The sequence below is a fragment of the Zea mays genome, chromosome 8 (assembly GCF_902167145.1).
Source record: "Zea mays cultivar B73 chromosome 8, Zm-B73-REFERENCE-NAM-5.0, whole genome shotgun sequence".
NCBI classification, from domain to species: domain Eukaryota; kingdom Viridiplantae; phylum Streptophyta; class Magnoliopsida; order Poales; family Poaceae; genus Zea; species Zea mays.
Window position 1 is genome coordinate 54,798,087 of NC_050103.1, and position 27,450 is coordinate 54,825,536.

General features: G+C 45.7%; 1 protein-coding gene across 3 annotated transcripts in view; it reads left to right on the forward strand.

Moving 5' to 3' along the window:
- Positions 1-7,628: 7,628 nt before the first annotated feature.
- The window catches only part of LOC100191360 (uncharacterized), a 49,357-nt gene continuing 29,535 nt past the window's right edge, over positions 7,629-27,450 (forward strand). The window contains exons 1-3 of one of the 3 annotated variants that reach the window (XM_020541833.1): positions 7,629-7,964; positions 8,086-8,198; positions 8,735-8,907. In XM_020541833.1, coding sequence (XP_020397422.1) covers positions 7,733-7,964; positions 8,086-8,198; positions 8,735-8,907 — 518 coding nt within the window. In that variant the 5' untranslated portion in view covers positions 7,629-7,732. Of the gene's footprint in view, positions 7,965-8,082; positions 8,199-8,734; positions 8,908-27,450 lie in introns of all 3 variants that reach the window. The other 2 variants (XM_020541834.3, NM_001136794.1) reach the window with 2 other exon arrangements.

Consider the following 27,450-nt stretch of genomic DNA (forward strand, 5'->3'; position numbering starts at 1 on the left):
GGGGCCGCGCGGGGGCCGGGGCGGGCAGGGGCCGCGCCGCCGCGCCGAGGAGGCCGGGCGGGGGCCGCGCCGCCGCGCCGAGGGCAGCCGGGCAGGGGCCGCGCCGCCGCGGGCGAGCGCCGCCGGGGTCGGAGTCGCGCGCGGGCAGGGAGAGAAAGGGGGCGCGCGTGGGGAGAAGAAGAGGAGGGAGAGGGAGAGAGAGAGGAGAAGGGGAGGGGAGGGGAGCTCACCTCGGGGTCCAAAATCCGGTGATCGCCGTCTCCAAATCCTAGGGCACCACGGGGAGAGAGAGGTGGGAGAGGGAGAGGGAAGTTGTTGCGCGGGAGATCCAAATGAGAGAGGGAGAGAGGTGGGGGCGCATGGGGGGGTTTTGGGCGCCAGGGGCGCGCAGGCCGGGGCGGGCCGGGCCGGCTGAGCTGGGCTGGGCTAAGTTGGGCTGGGCCGAGCCACTTCGCGGATTGAAAACCCACGACGAGCGCGACCACTAAACGGAATTAAATCGCGAACTGAAATCCAGAACGGAACGAGACGAACACTCAACATCAGACAAAGAAATGTGCTTCGGCATGATGCAACACCCATGACACTTAGGTTTTGGTTTATACATGACACGGACACCTGCCGCTATACTGGTTTGAAATTGGGAAGAAGGAGCAAACGGGGAAAGAGAAAAGAGAGTAACGCCCGAATTTGGTGAGAGAAAAGAAGAAAAAATTCTACCCCCAAATTCAGGGCGTTACACCTTACCTTCATGCTTACTTTGAACCTCCCTTTAAAAGCCTTCTCTTTTCCATCCTTGTTCGAGGATAATGTCTTACCTATTTCGCCATTGACTGCTCCCCCTTCTTTGACGCCTTGCAAGTCTTGTCTAAAATACATCCTTTATTGTGTGTTTGTCCATTATCACCTTAACACTTGTCATCCCTCGATTTTTACCTTGATGCTTATATTATACCTGCATTTTAAAGCCGCCTCTCCCATTTCATTTCAAGAGTGATGTCTTACCCATCCCACTCTTGTTCGTTCCCTATTTCTCTATCTCGTTGCAAGTCTTGTCTTAACTCGATCTTTTGGTGTGCCTTTATCTGTTACCTCATTTACCTTTGTCATCACTGGATCTTTCCATGATGCTTATCCTATGCCTACCTTTTGAAATATCATCTTTTCCATCTCGGTTTGAGAATGGTGTTTTACCTATCCTGACCTTGGTTGCATTCTCTCCCTTGTCGGTTACAATCATTGCTTTAGCTCCATCCTTTATTATGCTCATGCCCCTAGCCTCCATGTCTTATTATTCCCCTTGCCTTTTGTTGGCCTTAGAGTAGTTTCCCTTTTTTAAGGAAAGACCACCATTTAATTAAAAGGAACGTATATCAACGAGATGTTTGTTGATGTGTGCTCATGATGTTTGTCCTTCTGCTATGACTGATTTGCTTCTTTGGAATGAGTGTTGATGTGTTGTGGCCCTTGGACCGTAATGGAATCTGTTTACTAGGTGAGTGCCATAGAGTTAAGTAGTTGGGTTCTCCCCCTGCTCTCTCTAATCTGTCTATACTTACCTTTTCTCGTTATTCTTTCCTCTTGCACCTGTCCTTTTGGCAACCTCCAACTCCTCCAAATCAGTCAAGATCAGAGTCGGCAACATCTTCATCAAGTGTGTATCAATGCTCTTGTTAAGGGGGTTAGCCGCTAACCCCAATGAAGACAATGCAATCAACATCAACCAACAAGATCAGATTGGCGCAGCGAAAGCGTGTGTGGGTCCTAACCCACAGGTCCAGGAGATCCTCAAGAATTGCATCAATCGGTTTCAAGCATCTGATGGTCAAAGCAACCAATCCACAAGTCAAGCCGGCGGAGTCAAAGTTGAGTTAGAAAAAGCTATGAAAGACTAATGAACCAATCTCATTTTCCTGCTAGCCTCTTCTTGAATCTCGAGGACGAGATTCTGTTAAGGGGGTTAGATTTGTAACACCTTGAATTTGGGGGTATAAAATTTCTTTTCTAATATCCACCAAATTCAGGTGTTACTCTCTCAGTTCTTCGCTTTCCTTTCTCTTTTCCCTAAAAATGGAGAATTATTTTGTTTTATATTAGCGTAAACCTAGTGGAATGAGCCCTAGAGGCACTTTGGTTGTTGCATTCATGCTGTTGCATGGTGTTTCTAAGTGCAAAATGTGTTTGAAACATGTTAACATATCTTATAGAAGCGCTCGGTAAATTTTCATATTTTTCGGAATATTTTTCTATTTTCCGGAAACCAAAAACTATTTATTTGTGGAACTTAAAAATATTTTTAGAAATTCTAATTATGTTTTTTGAGTTCATTAGGTGTCAAAACATTTATAGGAATTTTTCTGGAATTTTTGAAAGCATATATAATATTTTAAGCACAAAATATGGATTTCTAGGCTTTTTTCGAATTTTAAAAATAGTAAAATCCGAATTTTAACCGAATTTTCATCTCATCCAAACCCTAGATATATATACATGTCCGGCTTCATCTCATCGAGCCCGTTCCAGAACACAAAACGTTTCCCCCAAATCCAATCCCTAGCTCCCGGTATTGCTCGCCGAAGTTCGGGACGGTTCCAACTCCGCCGACAACTCCGACGAGCAATTACTCCCAATCTGTGCATCGTCTGCCGAATCCGAGGGTACCGCTGCGTTCGTCTCGTCGAGGGCTTCGTCGTAGCGCGTTCGGTTCGTCGATTGGATCCCCGAATCTCCGGCAATCGACGGATTTGGCTTTGGCTCCGGCGAGGGTCTTCTTCCCCGGTGAGAAACCTCCATTGTTGCACCTAGGGTTTCTTCGTTTATTCGTTTTCCCGTCCGTGCAGAGCATCTCCCACTCTCCCCTCACCTTCCCCGGCGGCGGCGCCCCTTCCCCCTCCGTTTCCCCTCCCGGCGACGCCCCTTTTCCCCTCCCTGGCGGTGGCGGCGATGGCCGACGGCGGCGCTCGCGCTCCCGCGCCCCACGCCCGCGCGCACCCCTCCCCGGGAGCGGTGGCCGCGCCCCTCGCGCCCCGTGCGGCCGCGCCCACCTCCGGCCGGCCCAACCTCGTCCTCCCCTGCGCAGCCTCCTCCCCTTCCTCTCCTCTCTCTTCCATGGATGGGAGGAAGAAGATGAAGAGAGGAAGAAGACGATGGCAGTCTCGTAAATTTAGTCCGCGTGAATTACAGTATGGTTTAAAACATTCATATTTGCGTTTTAAACCCGATTCGATCCATTCAAGTTGCGTTAGATTCGTATTAAAATTATCTTAATTTAGATATATTTATCCCAATTTTTGCATCTTTTATTTAATTTAGTTAAACGTTTGTTTAACCAGTGGCTACTAGAACGACGTTTCAATTTAAAAACCTAATTTAGGAATTCGATTTGCGCATTTATAAGTAGTTACCAATATGATTAACCTTAACTGAAATGTTATTTATTAATAATTATTTAGTTTAATCATATTGTTTATTTATTAGTTTCGCATGTCGGTCCGCGCGTGCCGCGGTGCTGTTTCGCGCACGTCGTCGCGTGTCGTTCGCGAGTGTCGCGCGTGTTGTTCGCACGCGTTGTCGTGTGCCGTTCGCGTGTGTCGCGCGCCTTGCCGCGTGCCGTTCACGCGTATCGCGCGTTGTCCGCACGCTAAGTCGTTTGTGTCAGCGCGTTACGCACATCGTGTTTGCACGTCGTGCGTCGTTAATTCGTCTCGCTTAGAATCGCTCATATTCATTAAGTTACTTGCTTAACTGTCAACTATTAAAATAGTAAGTTAGTCAAAACTAAGTATTAGTATTAATTTACATTTGATTAATATCAATTAATATAATTATGTTGAATTGGATGTTCTAATTAGTACTTGTTTAACGTAAACGCGCTAACCCCTCGACCGTAGCTTCGACTATCGTGGTTCTTTTCCTCGCATAACTGTAGAAGCGCTCTCTATTTTATATTGCTCGCTTTTATAATATTTTATCTTGTATGGTGTAATGTTCTTATGCAAGTATATGTTTGTTTGTGCCTGTTTGTATTCGCTGTGCGTCGCGAATAGACTGTGATCCATTTCCGAGCTTCGAGGAATCGACGGTCAAGCTTCGACGACCAAGTAATCTAGCTATTCGAGTTCCACGAAGTTGAAGACCCTGAGCATATGTTTGGTGAAGGCAAGTGTCCTCTGACCTATTATGTCCCATTTACTTTATAATTCATCAACCCGCATACCATGATCAACCTAAGGATTGACTAGCTTTGTATTTACCTTGTCCTTGATTACCTTTTGGGTTATTATTGTTTAGCTTTATGCTATTTCTCAACTCTAATCAATGAACATGATGAGATTTATCAATGATACGCGGTTTCCCTTCTTCATTATGATGTTATACTTGTGTCATTCAAGGGGGCTCGAGCGGTTTCTCGAGTGCCTCTCCGTAAGGACCTGTTCGTTGGATGACCGCCCGGGAAAACAGTGCAACCATGAGGGTGAAATGGGATGCCCTTAGCTAATTAATTAGAGGAACTAGAGGTGTAGTTGCTTCGCCGTCGTGCCGTCAATGGGGTCCAGGCACAGTGCTTGCTCTGCCGAGGCTGAGTGCCGAGGTTCTTTTGTTTTGCTTTTGTTAGTCACCCTCCTGCGGGGAGAGGTACTGTGTTTATCAAACTGGAGAAACCTAACGGGCGGCTATGACCTCTAGGGAATCTTTGTAAAGGCTACATAGTGATACCCTGCCGGACCACCTAGGAAGTGATCAATGGGGAGTCATGATCCCCGAGCAAAACGGGAATCACGGCTCATGGGTAAAGTGTGCGACCTCTGCAGAGTGTTATGAAACTGATATATCAGCCGTGCTCGCGGTTATGAGCGGCCAAGGGAGCTCCATTGATTAGATACTTCGATCAGAGATGGTTGGTTTACAGATGATGATGAGGATGGTTATGATCATGCTTATGGTAATGGTAAGTGGTATTCTTTCCATTTGGAAAGGGTACTTTGGGTTAAGAACTTGGGTTAATGCTAAAACCTGGCTTTCTACTAGTAATAATAACCTGACCAACTAAAAGCAACTGCTTGACTTAACCCCACATAAAGCTAGTCCACTACAGCCAAACGGGACATTTGCTGAGTACGTTGATGTGTACTCACTCTTGCTTTCACAAAACACCAGGTTGCCTTTGGTGCAATCTATGCTCAGGTAAACAAGGCGTCGAGGCGGATCTCCAGGAGTTCCAGGACGTCGACGAGTTCGAGGATTAGGCTAGCGACCTCCCCCAGTCAGCTGCCTGTGGTGGGTTGTTTACGTTGGCTACGTTTCAATTCTGTGTACTTTGATTTATATTATGTAAATGACTCTAGTTTGTAATATTATTACTTACTCTTTATTGTAATTCGAAGCATTGTGCTATGATGAGTCATTTATGTAATCGCTGTGTACGTGAATTACTGATCCTGACACGTACATGGTTCGCATTCGGTTTACCTTCAAAACCGAGTGTGACACATGCACAGGCGGCTGCCGCATCGTGTCTTTCACTGTGGATAGGCGACGGAGAAGACGGCGGCAACGGACACGTACGTGTCCTCAGGCTGCATGACGTAGGTGACGAGCGTCATGGCGTTGTCGGCGGTGGCCGAGCACTGGCAGAAGACGGGGAACGTGACCATGGTGCCGACGTCGAGGACGGTGGGCACCAGTGTGGGGTTCACGCGCTCCACGGTCTAGTACTGCGTGAGGTTCTGCAGCTTGGTAGTGGAGACGATCCAGTAGGTGTCCCCCGAGCCGATCTGGTACTGCATCGGCGCGTACGAGCTGGGGTACCGGGAGGGGCAGCCGCACTAGAGCGGCACGAGCAGCGGCTGCCCATTGGCCAGCGCGGCCGTCGTGGAGAGGTTGTTGGCATGCGCGACCATGAAGCGACTGACGGCGAAGAGGTCACCGATGGTCGCGAGATCGAGCGGCACGCCCGCGGAGCCGGTGCGGTAGAGCGCGTACGCCTGGCATGGGTACGTGCGGTTGGCGATGCAGTTGAACCCCTCGACGGACGCCGGCGCGGCCGTGGCCATGGTCGTGTTCTGCGACCGCGCCGGGGCGGGGAACGCGCACAGGCAGAGGAGCAGCAGCAGCGCGTTCAGCCTCAGTGCATGCAACAAGACAACGACGATCGCAGAGCCTCAGAGGAAACACGATAGGTGGCGCCTCGCTAGGTTCCTCCCGCCCAGCCCCGTCAGTGCTTGCATAGTGTTCCTTGCATAGTGGTTGATGACCTAAATTAAAAAGTATATATGGCTAATTGTTTTTGTGCGAGTACATATTAGATTTTGTTGGATTTGTGGTTTTTATGTAGCTGATTTTATTCTCGAACTGGAAATTGTAGATTGTACGATGCTACCAGCGGCTGCGACCAGCGGGTAAGAGTAAGATTGTGAACCGGGCCTCGAGTCCATAGGGCTAGCCGGCTAGCGCTGTCCGGGTAGGGGAACCGATCGAGCCGACAACAGCTGAGCAGCACTACAGGCTTGCAGCAGAGGGACAGGCGGACAACAGCCAGCCACCAGGCCAGCCCCCTCAATTTCCACGACGCTTCATGAGTGGAGGGAGACACGATGCTTGCATGCAACAGCTTCTCGGCTTGCATGCAGGTTCTGCAGCAGCTTGTGCGGCTTGCATGTGGCTTACATGTGGTTTGCATGTGGCTTGCATGCAGTGGAGGTTGAGCAGCTTGTGCCGCTTGCATGCGGCTTGCATGCAGGGAGGTTGGTGCATGCGAAGCGCGAGCGGGGGCACGGTAGTGGTCTACGTTAGAGTCTTAATAGTTGTAGAGATTATTTATTTATGTCGTTAACTAGTACACAAAAACATAGTCACGTGCAAGTTTAACAGGTGACCGCGGGGAACGGGGATGGGAAATGCTTCCCCGTCCCCATCCTCATTTATCCGTCGAAGGATAAATTTTCCCTGTTTATATCCCCGCGGGGGAAGTTTCTTTCCCATCCCCATCCCCTAATGAAGGAATTCCCGGCGGGGAATCGAGGATCGGGTCCCCAATGCCATCTCTACAACCGACTGAAGCTACAAACAATCAAACCCAAATAGTCAAATACCAATATACCAACTTTATCTTATTTACTTTATTTTTCTTAGAATAGACTTACGTTTAGCCTTAGCAGTAGCTTTCCAATCTAGTCTTCACCTCCTTCACATCTACGTCATCTTATGATACTTTGATGGTCTGATTCTGAAGCAATTTTAGAACCATTCATCTCTGACGAGATCCCTTCTAAAAGGTGGGACCTAGGTCTCGTTTGAAATCCTCGTCACGGACAATTCGCAGAGAGGACATTAAAGCTCTACATATCACAGGTGCATTTATCGGTGTTTGGTCCAGAAAGTTATTTGCAGCCGTTAAAAAATTGCTGCATCTGCGGCGGATATAAATTTAGGCCTGTTTGGTTTGATGAGATTTTGTTTGGTTTGATGAGATTTTCAAAATCGAGCGTAAAAAATCTCTCAAGAAGCCAAACACACTCATATTCTGTGCAGATTCTGTTCAAGATCTAAGATTATAGGATAATGCACCAGTCGTGTATTATCCAATGCAAACACACTCATATCTGGCTGCACCCAGATATTATAGGATAATGCACACATTATCCAATGCAAGAATATGAGATATTGAACGGCGTCATCAACACTGGGCTTTTCCATTTCTCCAACGTCCACGAGACGCCGCCACGCCATCGGCATGGGCAGGGCAGCAGCACCACTTCTACCGCGTCCCATTATTGCCCAGTTCCATCTCCATCCCCACCATCTCGTCCACCAGTCGTGTCTTCCCTATCTCCACGCTACCGCACCTGTCGCCGCCGCCTCCGCCCTCTTTGCTCCCGGCCCCACTTCAAGCCCAAGCGTCCGCGTCTCCCGCCCGCGCCGCCACGCCTCGATGTCCGCCGCCGCCGATTCCTCCTCCTCCATTGGTAAACCTTCCGTCCACCCAATGCTGCCGCCCGCTGGCGCTTTTTCCGTAATTCACCTGATTGGCCAATTCCAGTTCTGTTCTGGTGTAATTGTTATTTCCGCGTTGCATGATCACAGTAGTATCGGGTGATGCAGCGGTTAGCTCGCTCTCGCCCGAGAGCATCGAGCACAACGATCTGCTCATAGTTGGGCCTGGCGTGCTCGGCCGAATCGTCGCTGAGATGTGGAAACAGGTTGGTACTCATTGCATCTGATATAGATTATCAACCTCCGCCCCTCTGTCGAGCGCAACTCGTCAACAACTTGCCAACATGGATTGGACACGTATATTGTTTTTATTGATTATTCAATTTTTCCTCTTCCAACCTTGAGTTAGAAACGAAGGAATGTCGCCTGATAAAACTGAAGTGTTGTAAGAAGAATAGTGCAATTGTGAACTACATGCGTACTAAAATAATACTTGTTAGTATATATTCGGAAATATTGAACTAAAGGGTAGGAGTCTAGGAGATTTTTGCAGAAATTTATTTTGTTTTGATGAAGTTAACTACAAGTCACTCCCTATAAAAATGAAAACCAAACATTTGTTTTCCATCTCTGCTAACATTTCTTTGTAGTACTGCAAAGTACCATCAGCAGTCAGCATTCTGGCAATCTAACCTGTGGAGTGTCATCCTCGTGATACCTTCTATAGTACCGATTGTAAATGTAAATTTTGCAACGAGTCATATACTGTAAAACCTGGTCTAATTAAGAGCTTGCTTTATAGGAATATCCAGGTTGCAAGGTTTATGGCCAGACTGCAACCACAGATCATCACAGTGAATTGACTGATATTGGTATCATTCCCTCCTTGAAGGGGTCCGTACCGGGTCCAAAATTTCCATATGTTATCTTCTGTGCTCCTCCATATCGTTCTGAGGATTATGCTGGAGATCTGAGGTAAATAATTGTAAGCTTTCAATCATAATTGTCTCCGTTATTCATGTTCTATGCCACTCATAGTCTGACATATATGCTCTGCATTTTATCTTCAACAGAAAAAAATATTGAAATCTCTGTAGTCAATACTTGGAAGTTATGTAAGAGCATCTCCAATAGTTCAAAAAATGACAAATCAATGAGTTTCCAAAGTGGTTAAAAAAGTCAGGAGCACATTTGTTAGGTTCCCCCAACGATTTCCAAAACTCGCTCCTAAAATATTGAAGTCAATTTTACATCAGGAATCCCGAACTATTTTCAAACCAGCCTAACCAATTTTATACTTAATTTCTCTCTTATAAATTTTGTCGGTGTTTAGACTTTGCGGTCCTAACCAACTAGTAAAATGATGTCGCGTGCCCAGAATCTTGATGGTGATGCGAGTTGACACAAGCGATTTATCTTGGTTCGGGCAATGTAAGGCCCTACTTCCAGCAGAGGGAGGATGAAGCTTATATTACTCGCACCGAGATGCCTGCAGTAGGGGTTACAAGTAGAGCGGGAGAGGGGAGGTCCCCAAGTCCCTGGAACTGATTGAGGCTAGTGCCAACACCAAACGACAGGAGAAAACTACCGAGTGTTCGCCTGCCCTAGGGAGAGTCATAGACTGCCCTATTTATACACCTGGAGGGTGTATGTAATCGCAGCTGGGGGCCGTCGTGCTACTGAGGGGTGCGCCTTTGTGTCCTATGGATGACATGGCATTGTACTTCGTTGTTAATTTGAACCCGCTGCCGGCCGGTTTCCGTTGAGAGCCGAGACCGAGGTCGAGGGGTCGGCTACACGCCTGAGCCCTCAGGGGAGGGGTCGCCCATACCGTAGTGGTTGACACAGGGTTTGGTATGGGGTAAAGTTGTTTAAGAGGTGCGTCAGCCTCATTGTGCCCGATGACGTTGGGGACATCCCCTGTCACGGATACCGATAGCAGAGCCGGACTCAGGCGGGGTGAAAGTCTGCCCGAGGTCATGACCGAGTCTTCCTTGACGTGCACTAGAGTCGACAGAGTGGCTTCCTGCGGGATTCGCGGTGGGGCAGGTCGTCGTGGCCGAGCTCGGGCGAGACGGAAAACGGCGCCTGAGGTTGATCCCAGCGTCGGGCGAGGCAGAATTTCGCACCCGAAGTCCGGTCTACACTTCTGTCGTACCGTGTGTCCCGTCAGGGTCTGGCAGGCGACGTGCGAGCATAGTGGCGGATACGTAATCATGCTGTTGGGCTTCGACAAGACCGCGGTCTTGTTGCCGCTGTTCACTTGTAGCACTGTGTGGGGTAGGTATGCACATTGAATGCGGTTGTCCCCCGTTGGCCTTCGGGCGCGCTTTGCCCTTATCACCTGAGACGGGCTCGGGCGAGGCGGATGTGGCGGTCCTAGGGCAAGGTAACCTTGGGCGAGGCGGAGATGGGGGATCTGAGGCGTGCGAGGCTCGGGCGAGACGGAGATCTGCCCGAGCATATGTCTGTTTCGGGATCGAGCCTGAGTGAGCTGAATACTTTGAAGGACCCCCCGGGAGAGGGCTCGGGCGAGATGGTGTTCGTGGGAGAGACGCTCGACGTGGACCTCGAGCGGGGCAGAGATATGAGTCCTGTTCTCGGGAGACACACCTGGACAGAGAAACTTCCTGAGCGTGTATTAAGGCTGTAATCTGGGTACCCCTAATTATCACACCCGACACATTTACATTGGGAACCTTGACCTTACTCCTTATTCTTATTCATGTCCTTCCACCCTTAGATTGGCCGATCGATACGCGCACATATATTTTCGTGTGATTGGGTCGATTTTCCCAACGTCAAGATTGGGAGTGGGTTTTGGAAAGATTGCAAGTTGAGATACGAAGTTGTTGAAGAGATTTTTTTTTCAATCTTGCCATGAACATCAAGATTGGGAGTGGGTTTTGGAAACTCTTTGTAGCACCCCGTCCAATCCCTGGACCGGCGGTACTTACTCCTGTCAGCTCTCTAGGATCATATATTGTCCCCACAGACCAACACGGGTCTTTTGTGCACACTTTGTCCTCACTCATGCGCACCTGAGAAAAACTTCTCGGTCGGTCTGTCACACCCGGATTTAAGGGATAAAGCCGGACGCGTCTCATATGTGCGCCAAAAAAGAACATCACATATAATGACAAAGTGTATAGAGATAAATGTCACAAGTATCATTATTACATAGCGGAAGTCTTACAAAAATAAATGATAAAAATAAAATGAACTAAATAGTTATTCCTTGGCGCCATCAAGCTTACTGGGAGACACCACCTAAATCAACTCGTACTCCTCATTATATGGCTCATCTTGGACCACCTGCTCTTTACCTGTGGGGGGGTTTATATATCGCAAGAGTGAGCTCACAAAAGATTATAGCTCAACAAGTTGTAGTGAATAATGTGCATGAACTCACCAAAGGTGGGAGCTCATGTGAAGTGTAAGGCTGAACAACAAATAAGGGTTAAAGCTGAGCACTGCTTTTAATAAGTTGATCAAATTTTATTAGCAGTTACTAAATGTAAGTAAATATCAAACCAGAATAATAAATAGATCAAATTAATAATAAACCACAATGTGAATGCAAATGACAAATTGAATTTAATTCCATAAATTAATCATGTGAGTGTCCAAGCCGCTCATGACCGTGGGCACGACTGATATACCAGTTTTACACTCTGCATAGGTTGCACATCTTTACCCACAAGTCATGTTACCCATTTGCCAAGGGATCATGACTTCCCATACACCTCTACCAAGGAAGCGAGGCAGAGTAACACTACGAGGCCTTTACAAAGTTCCACTAGCTTCAGAAAACCCGCTACAGTTTCTAGGAAGGTCCAACGCAGGGATCCCTCGCCTGACCGCCATCGCAGCAAAATCAACCTAAGGACCAGCCTACACGGACCACTCCCCTACTGCCCTTGCCCCTTTCGGGTAAGGTAGTCATCCACTAGCTTTCCTAATTAGTCAGCTAAGGGCGTCCCATACCACCCTTGTGGTAGCACTGTTTTCCCGGGTGGTTCTACATGTTCCAATTAACATTATGATCTTATCACGAACAGTAAATAACAAACTGATAATAATAGTATGATCATTAATAATGTGTATCTTCATACCCAAAACCACATAAAGCAATAGCAGGTATTACCCAAAAATTCAGTGGTAAACAAGGTATAAAGATAGCCAAACTAGGGTAACCTATTGGGTCCCATTAAAAGACATTATTGGGTAAAAAGAAGTGATCAAGGGCACAACTTGCCTTCAACGAGATCCTGCTCAGCAGTATCCACCTGCTGAACACCGGGAGTCTCTGTGGCTTGCTCGTCTACTCACAACAATACAAACAGGCACATGATAGCGGAAATTAACATCACACCAAACAACAGAACAAAACGCATGATAATATTCTACGCATTGTAACCAGATCGTTGGAACAAGAATCACTAAATTCGGAACTACGATTATCGTGTTATGATTTTATGAAGTTATTACGTGATTGGTATAGATTAAATCAAGTGAACAATTTTAATCTATGTTTCATGACTAAACAGAGTTATTAGGTGATAAACAATATTAAAACATAATTAATGCCACTGGAATGGATAAAAAAGGATTAAATATGAATTTTCTATGATTTATATAAGTTATGCAATTATTTTTATACTCAAAAATCAATTTCTAAATCTCTTTCTCTGATTTACCAATTCACTGGACTGCGCGCCAATTACTAAGAAGCTCGAGGTTTAACTTGCAAAAGTCTACCAGACTCAGACTTAACCTGTGGTGGACAGCGGGTTAATTGCTAATAAACCCAGGGACTCTTTTACAAAACAGACTCGGCGAAGGGGTATCCTCAAGTCTTGGTCGCCGATTAACTTTCTACGGTTCAGATTAGATTTGTCACAAGGCTGAAACGACACGAGCCAATAGCCACTGGATCCAAGATCCATGACCGAGATCCGACTACACCAAATTCTCATCTGAACCCACCGATCCAATCTAACGGCCACGATTTAATGCACCGAAACGGTTTACTTGCCGCTAATCCTAGCCGTTCGGGTGCACATCGACGGACAGCAACCGATCACCGCCCGATCCACCGATCAGACGGCGGCGCCGCCCGCAGCAGTGGTGGCGCAACGCCGGCGAGACCCATGGCCACGCCCCGAGGGCCCGAATCTCTCGTCCTACTGCGGCTACCCAACCCTGGGGTCGATGCGAACATGCTAGAAGCGAAATTACCGTGGATTACGCCGCGACGTTCACTGGTCACGGGCGGCGGCGGAGGATGAAGTCCGGTGAGCAATTCGAAGTCGCGCTAGTGGTCGAACCCGCACGAGGATCTCACGTGTGGACTCCCAGTACTACGACGGAGCTCCCCGACACGATTTATGGGCTTCAGCGGTGACAGAATTGAATATGGGCCGCGGTGGCGCACAGGCAGATCACACGGCGGCAGAGGTGGCTATGGGTGTGCTGGTCCAGGGTTACGAAAGTCAAGGTGGCCGCGCAGAGCTTCACTTTATACCAGACCAACCATCCTCCCCACATCCCCCGTGAGCTGAGCATCATGGAAATCCGTTGGTCAACCACCCGCGCCGAGACCCCCGAGAGTAAGATACACAGGGCCTACAAGGCGGGTCTCGCGAACCAGTGAGAGGAGGTGAGGAGCAAGCGCGAGGGAGTGACTGCCAAGTGTGATAGTCGCCTAGAGGGGGGGTGAATAGGGCGAAACTGAAATTTACAAATATAAACACAACTACAAGCCGGGTTAGCGTTAGAAATATAAACGAGTCCGCGAGAGAGGGCGCAAAACAAATCACAAGTGAGTAATGAAGTGTGTGACACGCGGATTTGTTTTACCGAGGTTCGGTTCTTTCAAACCTACTCCCCGTTGAGGAGGCCACAAAGGCCGGGTCTCTTTCAACCCTTCCCTCTCTCAAACGGTCCCTCGGACCGAGTGAGCTTCTCTTCTCAAATCAAAGCCGGGAACAAAACTTCCCCGCAAGGGCCACCACACAATTGGTGCCTCTTGCCTTGATTACAATGGAGTTTTGATCACAAGAACAAGTGAGAAAGAAAAGAAGCAATCCAAGCGCAAGAGCTCAAAAGAACACGACAAATCTCTCTCGCTAATCACTAAAGCCTTGTGTGGAATTGGAGAGGATTTGATCTCTTTGTATGTGTCTAGAATTGAATGCCTAGCTCTTGTAAGTGGTTGAGAAGTGGGAAAACTTGGATGCAATGAATGGTGGGGTGGTTGGGGTATTTATAGCCCCAACCACCAAACATGACCGTTGGTGGAGGCTGTCTGTTCGATGGCGCACCGGACAGTCCGGTGCACACCGGACAGTCCGGTGCCCCCTGCCACGTCATCACTGCCGTTGGATTCTGACCGTTGGAGCTTCTGACTTGAGGGCCCGCCTGGGTGTCCGGTGCACACCGGACAGGTACTGTTTGCTGTCCGGTGTGCCAGCATGGGCGCGCCTGCCATCTGCGCGCGCTGCGCGCGCATTTATTGCGCAGCAGGTAGCCGTTGGTGCCGAGATAGCCGTTGCTCCGGAGTCACACCGGACAGTCCGGTGTACACCAGACAGTCCGGTGAATTATAGTGGACTATCCGTTGGAGTTTCCCGAAGCTGGCGAGTTCCTGAGGCTGACCTCCCTTGGCGCACCGGACACTGTCCGGTGTACACCGGACAGTCCGGTGAATTATAGCCGAGTCGCCTCTGGAAATTCCCGAAGGTGGCGAGTTTGAGTCTGAGTCCCCCTGGTGCACCGGACATGTCCGGTGGCACACCGGACAGTCCGGTGCGCCAGACCAGGGGTGCCTTCGGTTGCCCCTTTGCTCCTTTGTTGAATCCAAAAAACTTGGTCTTTTTATTGGCTGAGTGTGAACCTTTTACACCTGTATAATCTATACACTTGGGTAAACTAGTTAGTCCAAAGATTTGTGTTGGGCAATTTAACCACCAAAATTATATAGGAACTAGGTGTAAGCCTAATTCCCTTTCAAAGTGGGCCCCGCCCGTCAGGGTGACAACGCGTGCGGAGGAAGGGAGTTTGGATGGCCAGTGGGGGCTGCATGTCAGCGCAACGCGGAGGCGCATGACCGAGATGTCCATTTGGGTCAGAATGGTGGCAGCCGACCCAAGTGCACAATTTCATTTCTTTTTTTATTCTATTTCAAATTCCTTTCTATATATTCAAATTCTAGTATTTGGATTTCAAACTTGATTTGCAGATTGCTCACTGAGTATATTGCACAATTAAAAGTACCAGTTTTGGAGATATATTTATATATATTTTCTTTATATTTTATACCCTTTCTCCTTTTCTTTTCTCTCCTTTTTCCCATTTCCATTTTCAAACCCTAAGCTCCATTTAGGCTTCAATTCAATTTCCTTATTATTATATTTTGATTAATAGTGTTGCTATTATTATTATATGCACAAGCAACAAAACTCCAGCATGATGCACATTTTATTGAGATATTATTTATTTTAAACATGTCTCCTAATAATTCTTATGAATGAGATGGCATAAATTTTTATTCCTCTCTTTAGTTTCCAAAGTTGGGTATTACAAATCCTACCCCCTTAAAAAGAATCTCGTCCTCGAGATTACGAAGAACTAGGGAAGATGTGGGGAAAGTCTACTCGTAGCTCTTCTTCTTTTTCTCAAGTAGCTTCATCCTCACTGTGATGAATCCATTGCACTTTGCACATTTTGATCACCTTACTCCTCGTGACACGTGTCAAAGTATCAAGGATCTTGATAGGATACTCCGTATAAGTCAGATCATCTTGAACACTAAGATCCTCCATAGGTAGCTGCTCCTCGTGTACCCTGAGGCACTTCTTCAGTTGGGACACATGGAATACTTCATGTACATCAGCAAGATGGTCGGGTAATTCCAGTTGGTAGGCAACTTCTCCCACTCGCTTTAGGATCAAGACAGACCCAATAAAGCGAGGGGATAACTTCCCTTTGACTTTAAATCTCCTCATACCTCGGATCGGTGACACCTTTTAGATACACGTGATCATTCTCCTTAAACTCTAATAGTCTTCTTTGGGTATCAACATAGCTTTTCTGTCTTGACTGCGCAGTTCTCAAGTTCTCCCGTATCAAGCGTACTTGTTCTTCTGCCTCTTGTATAATTTTTGGCCCAAAGAACTGCCTTTCACCAGTTTGATTCCAATATAAAGGAGTCCTGCATTTTCTGCCATATAAAGCCTCAAACGCGGACATCTTCAAACTGGCCTGGTAGCTATTATTGTAAGAGAACTCCGCATAGGGCAAACTCTTATCCCAATTGCCACCATGTTGAAGAGCACAAGCTCTTAACATATCTTCTAATACTTGGTTGGTCCTCTCGGTCTGCCCATCAGTTTGTGGATGATAAGCCGAACTGAAATTTAATTGTGTCCAAGCACTCGTGCAACTTCTGCCAAAACCGAGAAGTAAATTGTGATCCCCGGTCTGACACGATCTTCTTAGGCACTCCATTTAGACAAACTATCCGAGCCATATACAACTCTGTTAGCTTGGCTCCCGTGTAATTAGTCCTCACAGTAATGAAGTGAGCCACTTTTGTTAGTCTGTGCACAATCACCCAAATAGAGTCATACCTTGCAGAAGTGTAGGGTAGACCAACAATGAAGTCCATGCCAATTTCCACTTCCACTCGGGTATCTTAAGCGGGTGAAGTAATCCAACAGGTCTCTGATGCTCGGCTTTTACCCTCTGGCAAACATCACATTCCGCCACATGTGCAGCAACATCCCTTTTTAGTCCATATCATCAATACTTCTGCTTCAAATCCTGGTACATCTTGGTACTGCCCGGATGGATGGAGTGAGCTGAGTCATGCACTTCTTTCAATATGGTTTCACGAAGACCGTCGATCTTAGGAACACAAATCCGGTTCTTGAACCATATCGTGCACTGCTCATCCTCCGTGAAGTCTGGGCCTCTACCTTCAGTTATCAGATCTTTGATCTCTTAAATTTTGACATCACCGATCTGACCCTTTCGTATTTCTTGTTCTATGGTAGGTTCCACTTCTATGTTAATTCCTTTAGTATGAGCAACTATCCCCAGATTGAGCTTCTCAAAGTCTTCTGCTAACTCATCAGGTAACTGGGCTACAATGGCTGCATGAACATGGTCCTTCCGACTCAAGGCATCCGCAACCAGATTCGTCTTGCCCGGATGATAGTGAATTTCCAAGTCATAGTCCTTGATGAGCTTCAACCAATAGCGTTGCCTAAGGTTGAGATCCTTCTGAGTGAAGATATACTTTGAGCTCTTGTGATCAGTGTAGACTTGGTATTTAGTCCCCATAATATAATGCCTCCATATCTTGAGAGCATGCACTACGGCTGCCAGTTCTAAGTGTTGAGTGGGGTAGTTAAACTCATGTTTCCGCAACTGGCGAGATGTGTAGGCGATGACATGTCCTTCTTTCATAAGCACACATCCCAAGCCCTGGCGGCACACATCACAATATATGTCAAATCCCTTCTGTAGGTCTGGCATAATAAACACTGGGGGTGACATCAACTTAAACCTTAATTGATTGAAACTCTCTTGACATTCCCAGGTCCAATTAAACTCCTTTCCCTTCTCTAACAATGAGGTCATAGGCTTGGCTATCTTAGAAAATCCTTCAATAAGTCGCCGGTAATAACCTGCGAGTCCCAGGAAACTCCGAACCTCAGTGACTGTCTTTTGTATCTTCCAACCCACTATCTCTTTTACTTTAGCTGGATCCATTCAGATTCTTCCTTTGGAGATGATATGCCCAAGGAATGGTACTTCATCAAGCCAGAACTCACACTTGCTAAATTTGGCATAGAGCTGATTATCACGTAGCTTTTGTAGCACCATCCGCAAATGTTCGTCATGATCATTATCATTCTTGTAATAATAAGAATGTCATTGATGAATACCACGACAAATCTATAAGATACTCCATGAACACCATGTTCATCAGATTCATGAAGTAGGCTGGTGCATTAGTTAAGCCAAACGACATGACTGTGAACTCATATAGACCATATCGGGTAGAGAAAGCTGTCTTGGGAATATCAGATGGCCTAATCTTCATTTGGTGATAACCCGACCTGAGGTCAATCTTAGAGAACACCCTAGCTCCTCTCATCCGATCAAATAAATCTTCAATACGAGGTAAAGGGTAATTGTTCTTGATTGTCACATCATTAAGTGATCTATAGTCTACACACATCCTTTGCGAACCATACTTTTTCTGTACAAACAGTACCGGTGCTCCCCAAGGTGAGGAACTCGGACGAATGTACCCTGCTTCTTGCAACTCCGTTAATTGTTTCCTAAGTTCTTTTAATTCTTCCACTGACATCTTATATGGCCTTTTTGAAATAGGAGCGGTTCTAGGTAAGAGATCAATAACGAATTCAACTTCCCTATTCGGTGGCATCCTGGGTAATTCCTCTGGAAAGACATCTGGAAAGTCTCTAACCACACAGATGTTTCTTCCCACAAATTTTCCATCTATTAAATATATGGCGGGTCTGATAGAGGCGGTTATGGTAATCTCAACTTCAAATCTTTTTCCTTTAGAACTGGTGAGTTCTACGGTCCCCTTTCCATAACCAGGATATCCCGAGTATCAGGTCTATGCTGCTTTCTTCTAATACTATAGGTGTAGACCAGAATTCCCTTCCCATAATTGTCAGTGTTAATCTGTGTGTCATGTAATTTGCTTCAACGGGCCCTTTAGGGGTAATTACTATCAGTGGTTTTTTCATAGTTTGAAGTGGTAACTTATTTGTGGTGGCATAGCTAGCAGAAATAAATGAATGCGTAGCTCCAGAATCAAATAATATGACTGCTGGAATTGAATTAATGTAAAACATACCGATAGCGATGTCAGCTCCATTAGCAGTAGCCTCAGCACTGACTTGGTTGACCCTAGCAATGCTGAATCCCTTGTCAGAGGTTGGAGTCTGTTGCTTGTTCTGAGCTGGTGTGTTGGAATTCCCCATCGGACAAGCGTTTGCATAGTGCCCAACCTGACTACACTTGAAGCATGTGGGGCCTGTTCTCTGTCTGCGGGCCTCGCCGGGGTGCCAGTGGGGGCAACCTGACGAGTGTGGGGTGTCTGTGGAGTCTCCTGAGCTGGACGCGGTCCTCCTCCAGGACGAGCTGGTGTACCCTGGGGCGGAACATAGCGAGGACGAATACTGCTGCTACCCTGCCCCTGTGTAATGGCCTTCCTCTTCATTTCTCCCAGTTGAACACGCTTGTGCTCAATAGCTAGAGCTTTGTCTAAGAGTATCTAAAATGATGGAAAGGTGTGAGCAACCAGTGCATACTATAGTGGTCTATTAAGTCCCTTTATGAAGTGCTCTTGCTTTCTCTCATCATCAGCCACTTCATCTGGAGCATATCTTGATAGTTGAATAAATTTGTCTCGATATTCGCTGACTGACATATTGTCTTGTTTCAGAGACAAAAATTCCTTTTTCTTAATCTTCATCAGTCCAGTAGGAATGTGATAATTTCTAAACTGTGTGGTGAATTCTGCCCAAGTGATAGTATCAACAGCATCATGGGCAGCAGTATAAGAATCCCACAAATCAGCAGCGGGTACAGTAAGACGACCAGAAGCATAGAGCACCATCTCCCGGTCAGAGCATTGAGCAATATTTAACATATTCTCTACTGACTTTAACAAATTATCGGCGTGCAGAGGATCTGGAGAGCTGGCGAAGGTATGTGGCTTGTGGTTCATGAACTCCCGGTGCTTGTCCCGGGGTGGAACTGGTGGTGGTGGTGGAGGCATTGGTGCTTGCTGCTGTCGCACTATTATCTCTTGTCGCATTTTCTCCCTCATGTCTTGCCTTTCCTGGCGCATCTCTTGGCGTTCCTGCCGCATCTACGCTTGCATATCCTTCATAGTATTGGCCATTTGTTGCAGCATCTGCATCTGGGCTGCAACCACTTGACCAGTCCTGGTCGGTGGAGGATTTGGAGGATTCATCTCTGCTTGCTGTTGTCTAATAATTCTCCAGTTGTGGGGGTTGGCAGGTTTAGATCGATTCCGTCTCCCTTCCTGGTATTGACCATTTGGGTTAGAAATACATGGTAAGATAGAATTGTAGAATAGACGAGTAATTGTGAGGCAGAATCTTTTGGGTGTTTTATTAGCTAAGTAGATTAGTGTGTCATCTACTCATTCTAATTACCTTATGGTGGTACATGCTAGAATGCTCTGCTATACTATTTCAATCAATCAAAGAAATCAAGCATTTTTCATCAGAACAACCATCCAATTACTTCAAGTAGAGAAAATAATTTTAATTTTGTCTTAGGTCTCCTATCTCTTTAGAGGGTCATAAATGTAGGATTCCAAAGTGTGAAATCCTCCTTGTCTTAGAGTGGAACAGGTAATAGTAATCAGAGTAGAACAGTAGAAGGTGAGACAGGATCAAGTAAAGTATAGAAAGAATCAGAGTAAGGTAAGTAGGTAAGGGTTTTGTCCAGTTCTATCTAGGTTTCGTCCTACAGTCAATATTTCCTCTGATACCACTTCTGTCACACCCGGATTTAAGGGATAAAGTCGGGTGCGTCTCATATGTACGTCAAAGAAGAACATCAGATATAATGACAAAGTGTATAGAGTTAAATCTCACAAGTATCATTATTACATAGCGGAAGTCTTACAAAAATAAATGATAACAATAAAACGAACTAAATAGTTATTCCTTGGCGCTATCAAGCTGACTGGGAGACGCCACCTAGATCAACTCGTACTCCTCATTATAGGGCTCTTCTTTGACCACCTGCTCTTCACCTGTGGGGGGATTATATGTCGCAAGAGTGAGCTCACAAAAGATCATAGCTCAACAAGTTGTGGGGAATAATGTGTATGAACTCACCAAAGGTGAGAGCTCATGTGAAGTGTAAGTTTGAACAACAAATAAGTGTTAAAGCTTAGCATTGCTTTTAATAAGTTGGTTAAATTTTATTAGCAGTTACTAAATGTAAGTAAATAACAAACCAGAGTAATAAATAGATCAAATTAATAATAAACCACAATGCGAATGCAAATGACAAATTGAATATAAATTTATAAATTAATCATGTGAGTGTTCGAGCCGCTCATTACAATATACCAATTTTACACTCTGCAGGGGTTGCCCATCTTTCCCCATAAGTCATGTTACCCATCTGCCAAAGGATCGCGACTTCCCATACACCTCTACCAAGGAAGCGAGGCAGGGTAACACTACGAGGCCTTTACAAAGTTCCACTATCTTCAGAAAACCCGCTACAGTTTCTACGAAGCTCCAATGCTGGGATCTCTCGCCTGACCGCCATCATAGCAAAATCAACCCAAGGACCTCCCTACACTGAGCACTCCCGTACTGCCCTTGCCCCTTTCGGGTAAGGTAGTCATCCATTAGCTTTCATAATTAGTCAGTCAAGGGCATCCCATACCACCCTTGTGGTAGCACTGTTTTCCCGTGTGGTTCTCAATGTTCCAATTAACATTATGATCTTATCATGAGCAGTAAATAAAAAACTGATAATAACAATATGATCATTAATAATGTGTATCTCCATACCCAAAACCACATAAAGCAATAGCAGGTACTACGTAAAAATTCAGTGGTAAACAAGGTATAAAGATAGCCAAACTAGGGTAACCTATTGTGTCCCATCAAAATTAACCTATGCAGATCATAATGATTAAAAGGAACATTATTGGGTAAAAAGAAGTGATCAAGGGCACAACTTGCCCTCAACGAGCTCCTGCTCAACAGTCTCCACCTGCTGAACACCGGGATCCTCTGTGGCTTGCTCATCTACTCGCAACAATACAAAAAGGCATAGGATAGCAGAAATTAACATCACACCAAACAACAGAACATAATGCATGATAATATTCTACGCATCGTAACCAGATCGTAGAAATTATCATCACACCAAACAATTCGGAGTTACGATTATCGAGTTATGATTTTCTGAAGTTATTACGTGATTGGTATAGATTAAATCAAGTGAACAATTTTAATCTATGTTTTATGACTAAACAGAGTTATTAGGTGATAAACAATATTAAAACAAAATTAATGCCACTGGAATGGATAAAAAAGGATTAAATATGAATTTTCTATGATTTATATAAGTTCTGCAATTATTTTTATACTCAAAAATCAATTTCTAAATCTCTTTCTCTGATTTACCAATTCATTGGACTGCGCGCCAATTACTAACAAGCTCGAGGTTTAACTTGCAAAAGTCTACCAGGCTCAGACTTAACCTGTGGTGGACGACGTGTTAATTGCTAATAGGCCCAGGGACTCTTTTACAAAACAGACTCGGCGAAGGGGTATCCTCAAGTCTCGGTCGCCTGGTCAACTTTCTACGGTTCAGACTAGATTTGTCACAAGGCTGAAACGGCACGAGCCAATAGCCATTGGGTCCGAGATCCACGGTCGAGATCCAACTACGCCAACTTCTCATCTGAACCCACTGATAGAGCTGGAGTGCCCGATCTTTCGGTGAGTGGAGATAATTCCGATTTGGTGGAAGTAGACCCTCACGATCCGACTACGACGAGCGATCCCGAAGCGCCAATGCAATCGCTGAACCAACTTCCAATGGTTACCGACCTTGCTGATGCGAGATCGGCCTGATCATGAAGATCGTTTCTTGTGCGCAATCGAAGAACGAACAAGAAAAAGATGCGAGCAATCTTAATATCACTCGAGGTGGAGTTCTGAATCACAGAGGACAGCACATATTTGTGCGTGTTCTGGGGTAGCTGAAGCTAGATGTAAAACAAAACTCGAAGAACAAAGGAGGCGCAACTCCTATATAAATAGAGAGATGGGGCGCAGCCCCTAGGGGCGGCCAACCCTAGGTCTTCCACTATGGGCCGCAATTGGGCTGGTCGTCTATTCTTCTGGGCCCTCATTCTTCAGTAGCATGACGAAGTTAAGATCTCTGGCACGTGCCCGAGTGATTGGCCCAGCTAATGAAGGAAGTGGCGCTTGATGTGGAGGTGCTGCTGATGTAGTCGTACTCATAGTGATGTCCTCATCATCCTCCCTTCTTGAAGTGAAGTCGTCCTCGACGGCAACTCCTCATCCTCGGCCATATATGGTTTCAAATCTGCAACATTAAAACTAGTGGAAACACCAAATTCCGCAGGCAGGTCAAGGATATAAGCATTATCATTAATCTTTGTTAGCACCTTAAAAGGACCAGCAGCACGAGGCATTAATTTAGAACGGCGCAAAGTAGGAAACCGATCCTTTCTCAAGTGCAACCAAACCATATCACCTGGCTCAAAAGTAACAAGTTTTCTTCCTTTACTAACAGCAACCTGATTTTTTGCATTAGTAGCAGCAATGTTTTGTTGAGTTTGTTCATGGAGGTTAATCATTTGTTCAACATGTGCAACAACATCTATGTGTGCAGCATCAAGCGAAAACAAAGCAATAGGCGCCCTAGGAATGTAACCATAAACAATTTGAAAAGGGCACATCTTTGTAGAAGAATCTGTTGCATGATTATAAGCAAACTCAACATGAGGCAAGCAATCCTCCCAACGTTTCAAATTTTTGTCTAAAACAGCCCTAAGCATGGTAGACAAAGTTCGATTAACTACCTCAGTTTGACCATCAGTCTGAGGGTGACAAGTGGTGCTAAACAGCAATTTAGTTCCCAATTTATTCCACAGAGATCTCCAAAAATGACTGAGAAACTTAGCATCACGATCCGAGACTATTGTATTGGGAATACCGTGCAAACGAATAATCTCTCTAAAGAACAATTCAGCAACATTGCTAGCATCATCAGTCTTATGACAAGGTATGAAATGAGCCATTTTGGAGAATCAATCAACAACCACAAAAATGCTTTCCCTCCCCTTCTTAGTTCTAGGCAATCCCAGAACAAAATCCATCGAAATATCAATCCAAGGGGAAGTAGGAACAGGCAAAGGCATATACAAACCATGGTTGTTCAACCGTGACTTAGCTTTCTGACAAGTAGTGCAGCGTGCAACAAGGCGCTCAACATCAGCGCGCATCCGAGGCCAAAAGAAGTGGGCAGCCAACACCTCATGTGTCTTGTAGACGCCAAAATGCCCCATGAGACCGCCTCCATGCGCTTCCTGTAACAACAAAAGACAAACCGAGCTAGCTGGAACACACAGCTTGTTAGCGCGAAACAGGAACCCATCCTGTATGTGAAATTTGCCCCATGGTTTCCCATTAATACAATGGCCGAAAGCATCTTTAAAATCAGCATCGTCAACATATTGATCTTTCACAGTGTGCAAACCAAAGATTTTAAAATCTAACTATGACAGCATGGTATAGCGACGAGACAAAGCATCAGCAATAACATTGTCCTTCCCGTTCTTGTGTTTAATAATGTAACGAAAAGACTTAATGAATTCTACCCATTTAGCATGACTACAGTTCAGATTTGTTTGGGTACGAATATGTTTTAAAGCCTCATGATCAGAATGAATTATGAACTCACGATGCCAAAGATAGTGCTGCCATGTATGCAAAGTACGCACTAAAGCGTAAAGCTCCTTATCATAAGTAGAATATTTCAAACTAGCACCACTTAATTTTTGACTAAAATAAGCAACAGGTTTTCCTTCTTGTAACAAAACAGCACCTAGCCTAATACCGCTAGCATCGCATTCAAGCTCAAACACTTTATTAAAATCAGGCAATTGCAATAGGGGAGCTTGGGTTAACTTATCTTTCAAAGTGCTGAACGCTTCCTCCTGCGAATCACTCCAAGCAAACGACACATCTTTCTTTGTAAGCTCATGTAGAGGCGCTGCAATGGAGCTAAAGTCACGAACAAATCTGCGGTAGAAACCGGCAAGTCAAAGAAAGCTCCGAATTTGTGTGACTGTCGTCGGTGTAGGCCACTCCCGAATGGCAGCAATCTTGCTGCTATCCACCTCAATGCCCTGTGGAGTAACAACATAACCAAGAAACGAGACACGTCGTGTGCAAAAGATGTATTTTTCCATGTTAGCAAATAACTGGGCAGCACGCAATGCATCAAAAACAACACTTAAATGTTCCAAATGCTCTTTCTTAGATTTGCTGTAAATAAGGATATCATCAAAATAAACAACCACAAACAATCCTATGAAGGGCCTCAGAACTTCATTCATTACTCGCATAAAAGTGCTGGGAGCATTAGTCAATCCAAACGGCATAACCAACCATTCATATAAACCAAATTTCGTTTTAAAAGCCGTTTTCCATTCATCACCCATTTTCATTCTAATCTGGTGGTAACCACTACGCAAATCAATCTTAGTGAAAATAATGGCACCACTAAGCTCATCTAGCATATCATCAAGGCGTGGTATAGGATATTGATAACAAATAGTGATGTTATTAATAGCACGACAGTCTACACACATACGCCATGACCCATCTTTCTTGGGAACAAGTAACACAGGAACAAAGCAAGGGCTAAGAGACTCACGAATGTATCTCTTGTCAAGCAATGCCTGTACCTGGCGCTGAATCTCCTTCGTCTCATCCGGATTTGTACGGTACGGTGCGCGGTTCGGAAGCTGTGCGCCGGGGATGAGGTCGATCTGGTGCTCAATGCCACGAAGCGGTGGGAGACCCGGTGGTAAGTCCTTGGGAAAGACATCAGCGTACTCCTGCAAAAGGTTAGCAACCATAGGGGGAATAGCCAAAGATGGTGCATCATCAAGTGAAATGAGGACACTAGAGCATACAAGTGCATAGCATGGCAAATGAGCACCGTGTAGATTATCAAAATCAGCACGTGTAGCAAGTAAAACAGGAGCCTTCAACTTGATTTCAGAAGGAACATAGGGCGATGGATCTAGTTGTTTAGCAGTTATAGTAGCTCGGGCAAGATCATCTTTAACAATTTGTTCAGGTGTCATTGGATGTATAACTATTTTCTGACCCTTAAAAATAAAAGAATAATGATTCGAACGACCATGATGCAAGCTATCAGTATCATATTGCCAAGGTCGACCAAGTAACAAAGAGCATACTTCCATGGGAATAACATCACAATCAACAAAATCAGAATAAGCACCCATGGAGAAAGGAACACGCACGGAACGCGTGATTTTTATTTTACCACCATCATTAAGCCATTGAATGTGATATGGGTTTGGATGCTTACGAGTGTGTAACGACAACTTTTCGACCAACATGGTACTCGCCAAATTGTTGCAACTGCCGCTGTCGATAATGATGCGAATTGACCGCTCCTGCACAACACCCTTTGTATGGAACAGAGTGTGTCGCTGATTCTTCTCGGGCAAAGCGACCTGTGTACTAAGAACACGCTGCACAACAAGACTTTCATACCTATCAGCGTCGCCCGGGTTGACATGTACCTCCGCTTGAGCTGCATGGTTAGTGGCAAGTAGTGCATGTTCAATTTCTTCAGAATCACTAGCGGAAGAGTACTCACCATCGTCACGAATGAGCAAAGTGCGCTTGTTTGGGCAGTCTCGAATCACATGGCCAAATCCTCTACAACGATGACACTGAATATCCCGTGTACGACCTGTGGGTGGGGCAGTGCTGGCTGGTTTGGTCGTCTTCTCGCGTGGAGTAGTGGTGGACGTGGGTGGCGCAGGGGGAACTGGTGCTGAGGTGGATGTCGACCTTCGTCCTGCAAAAGGGTTAGAATATGTCTTCGAGCGGCGTCCCTGCACTTCACGTTCAGCTTTGCAAGCATATTCAAATAAAGTAGTCATATCATAATATTCCTTATAATCAAGTATATCCTGGATTTCGCGGTTTAAACCACCACGAAAACGTGCCATAGCAGCGTCGTTGTCCTCCAATATCCCACAACGAATCATACCTTTTTGTAACTCCTGAAAATAGTCCTCAACAGATTGAGAACCTTGCTGAAAACGCTGCATTTTATTAAGCAAATCACGAGCATAATACGAAGGCACAAATCGATGTCGCATCGCAGCTTTCAACTGATCCCAAGTGGTTGGAATGGCAGTGGGATGTTTCATTTTATACTCACGCCACCAAATTAAAGCAAAATCAGTAAATTCACTAATAGCAGCTTTAACCTGAGAATGTGCAGCAATATTATGGCATGAAAATTTTTGTTCAACCTCTAACTCCCAATCAAGATATGCAGCAGGATCATATTTGCCATTAAAAGGTGGAATTTTAAATTTAATCTTAGAAAATAAGTCATTAGGGGGATGACGAACCACACGGCGTGCCCGACCACGACGATCTCCATCGTCCTGCTCAGTGTCACCACCATAGTCCTGCTCCATCTTTGTGGTCAACACATCAAGGCGTGCCAGGATGGTGTCGAGTGTGGTGCGAGTCGCCGTTTGAGCAAGGTCAAGCTGGTTGAAACGCTCGGTCGTCGAAGTGACCGTTGAATCAAGCCGTTCATGCATCGTCCTAGTGTCAGCAGCAAGTCCATCAACTTGTCCCCTTACTTCCA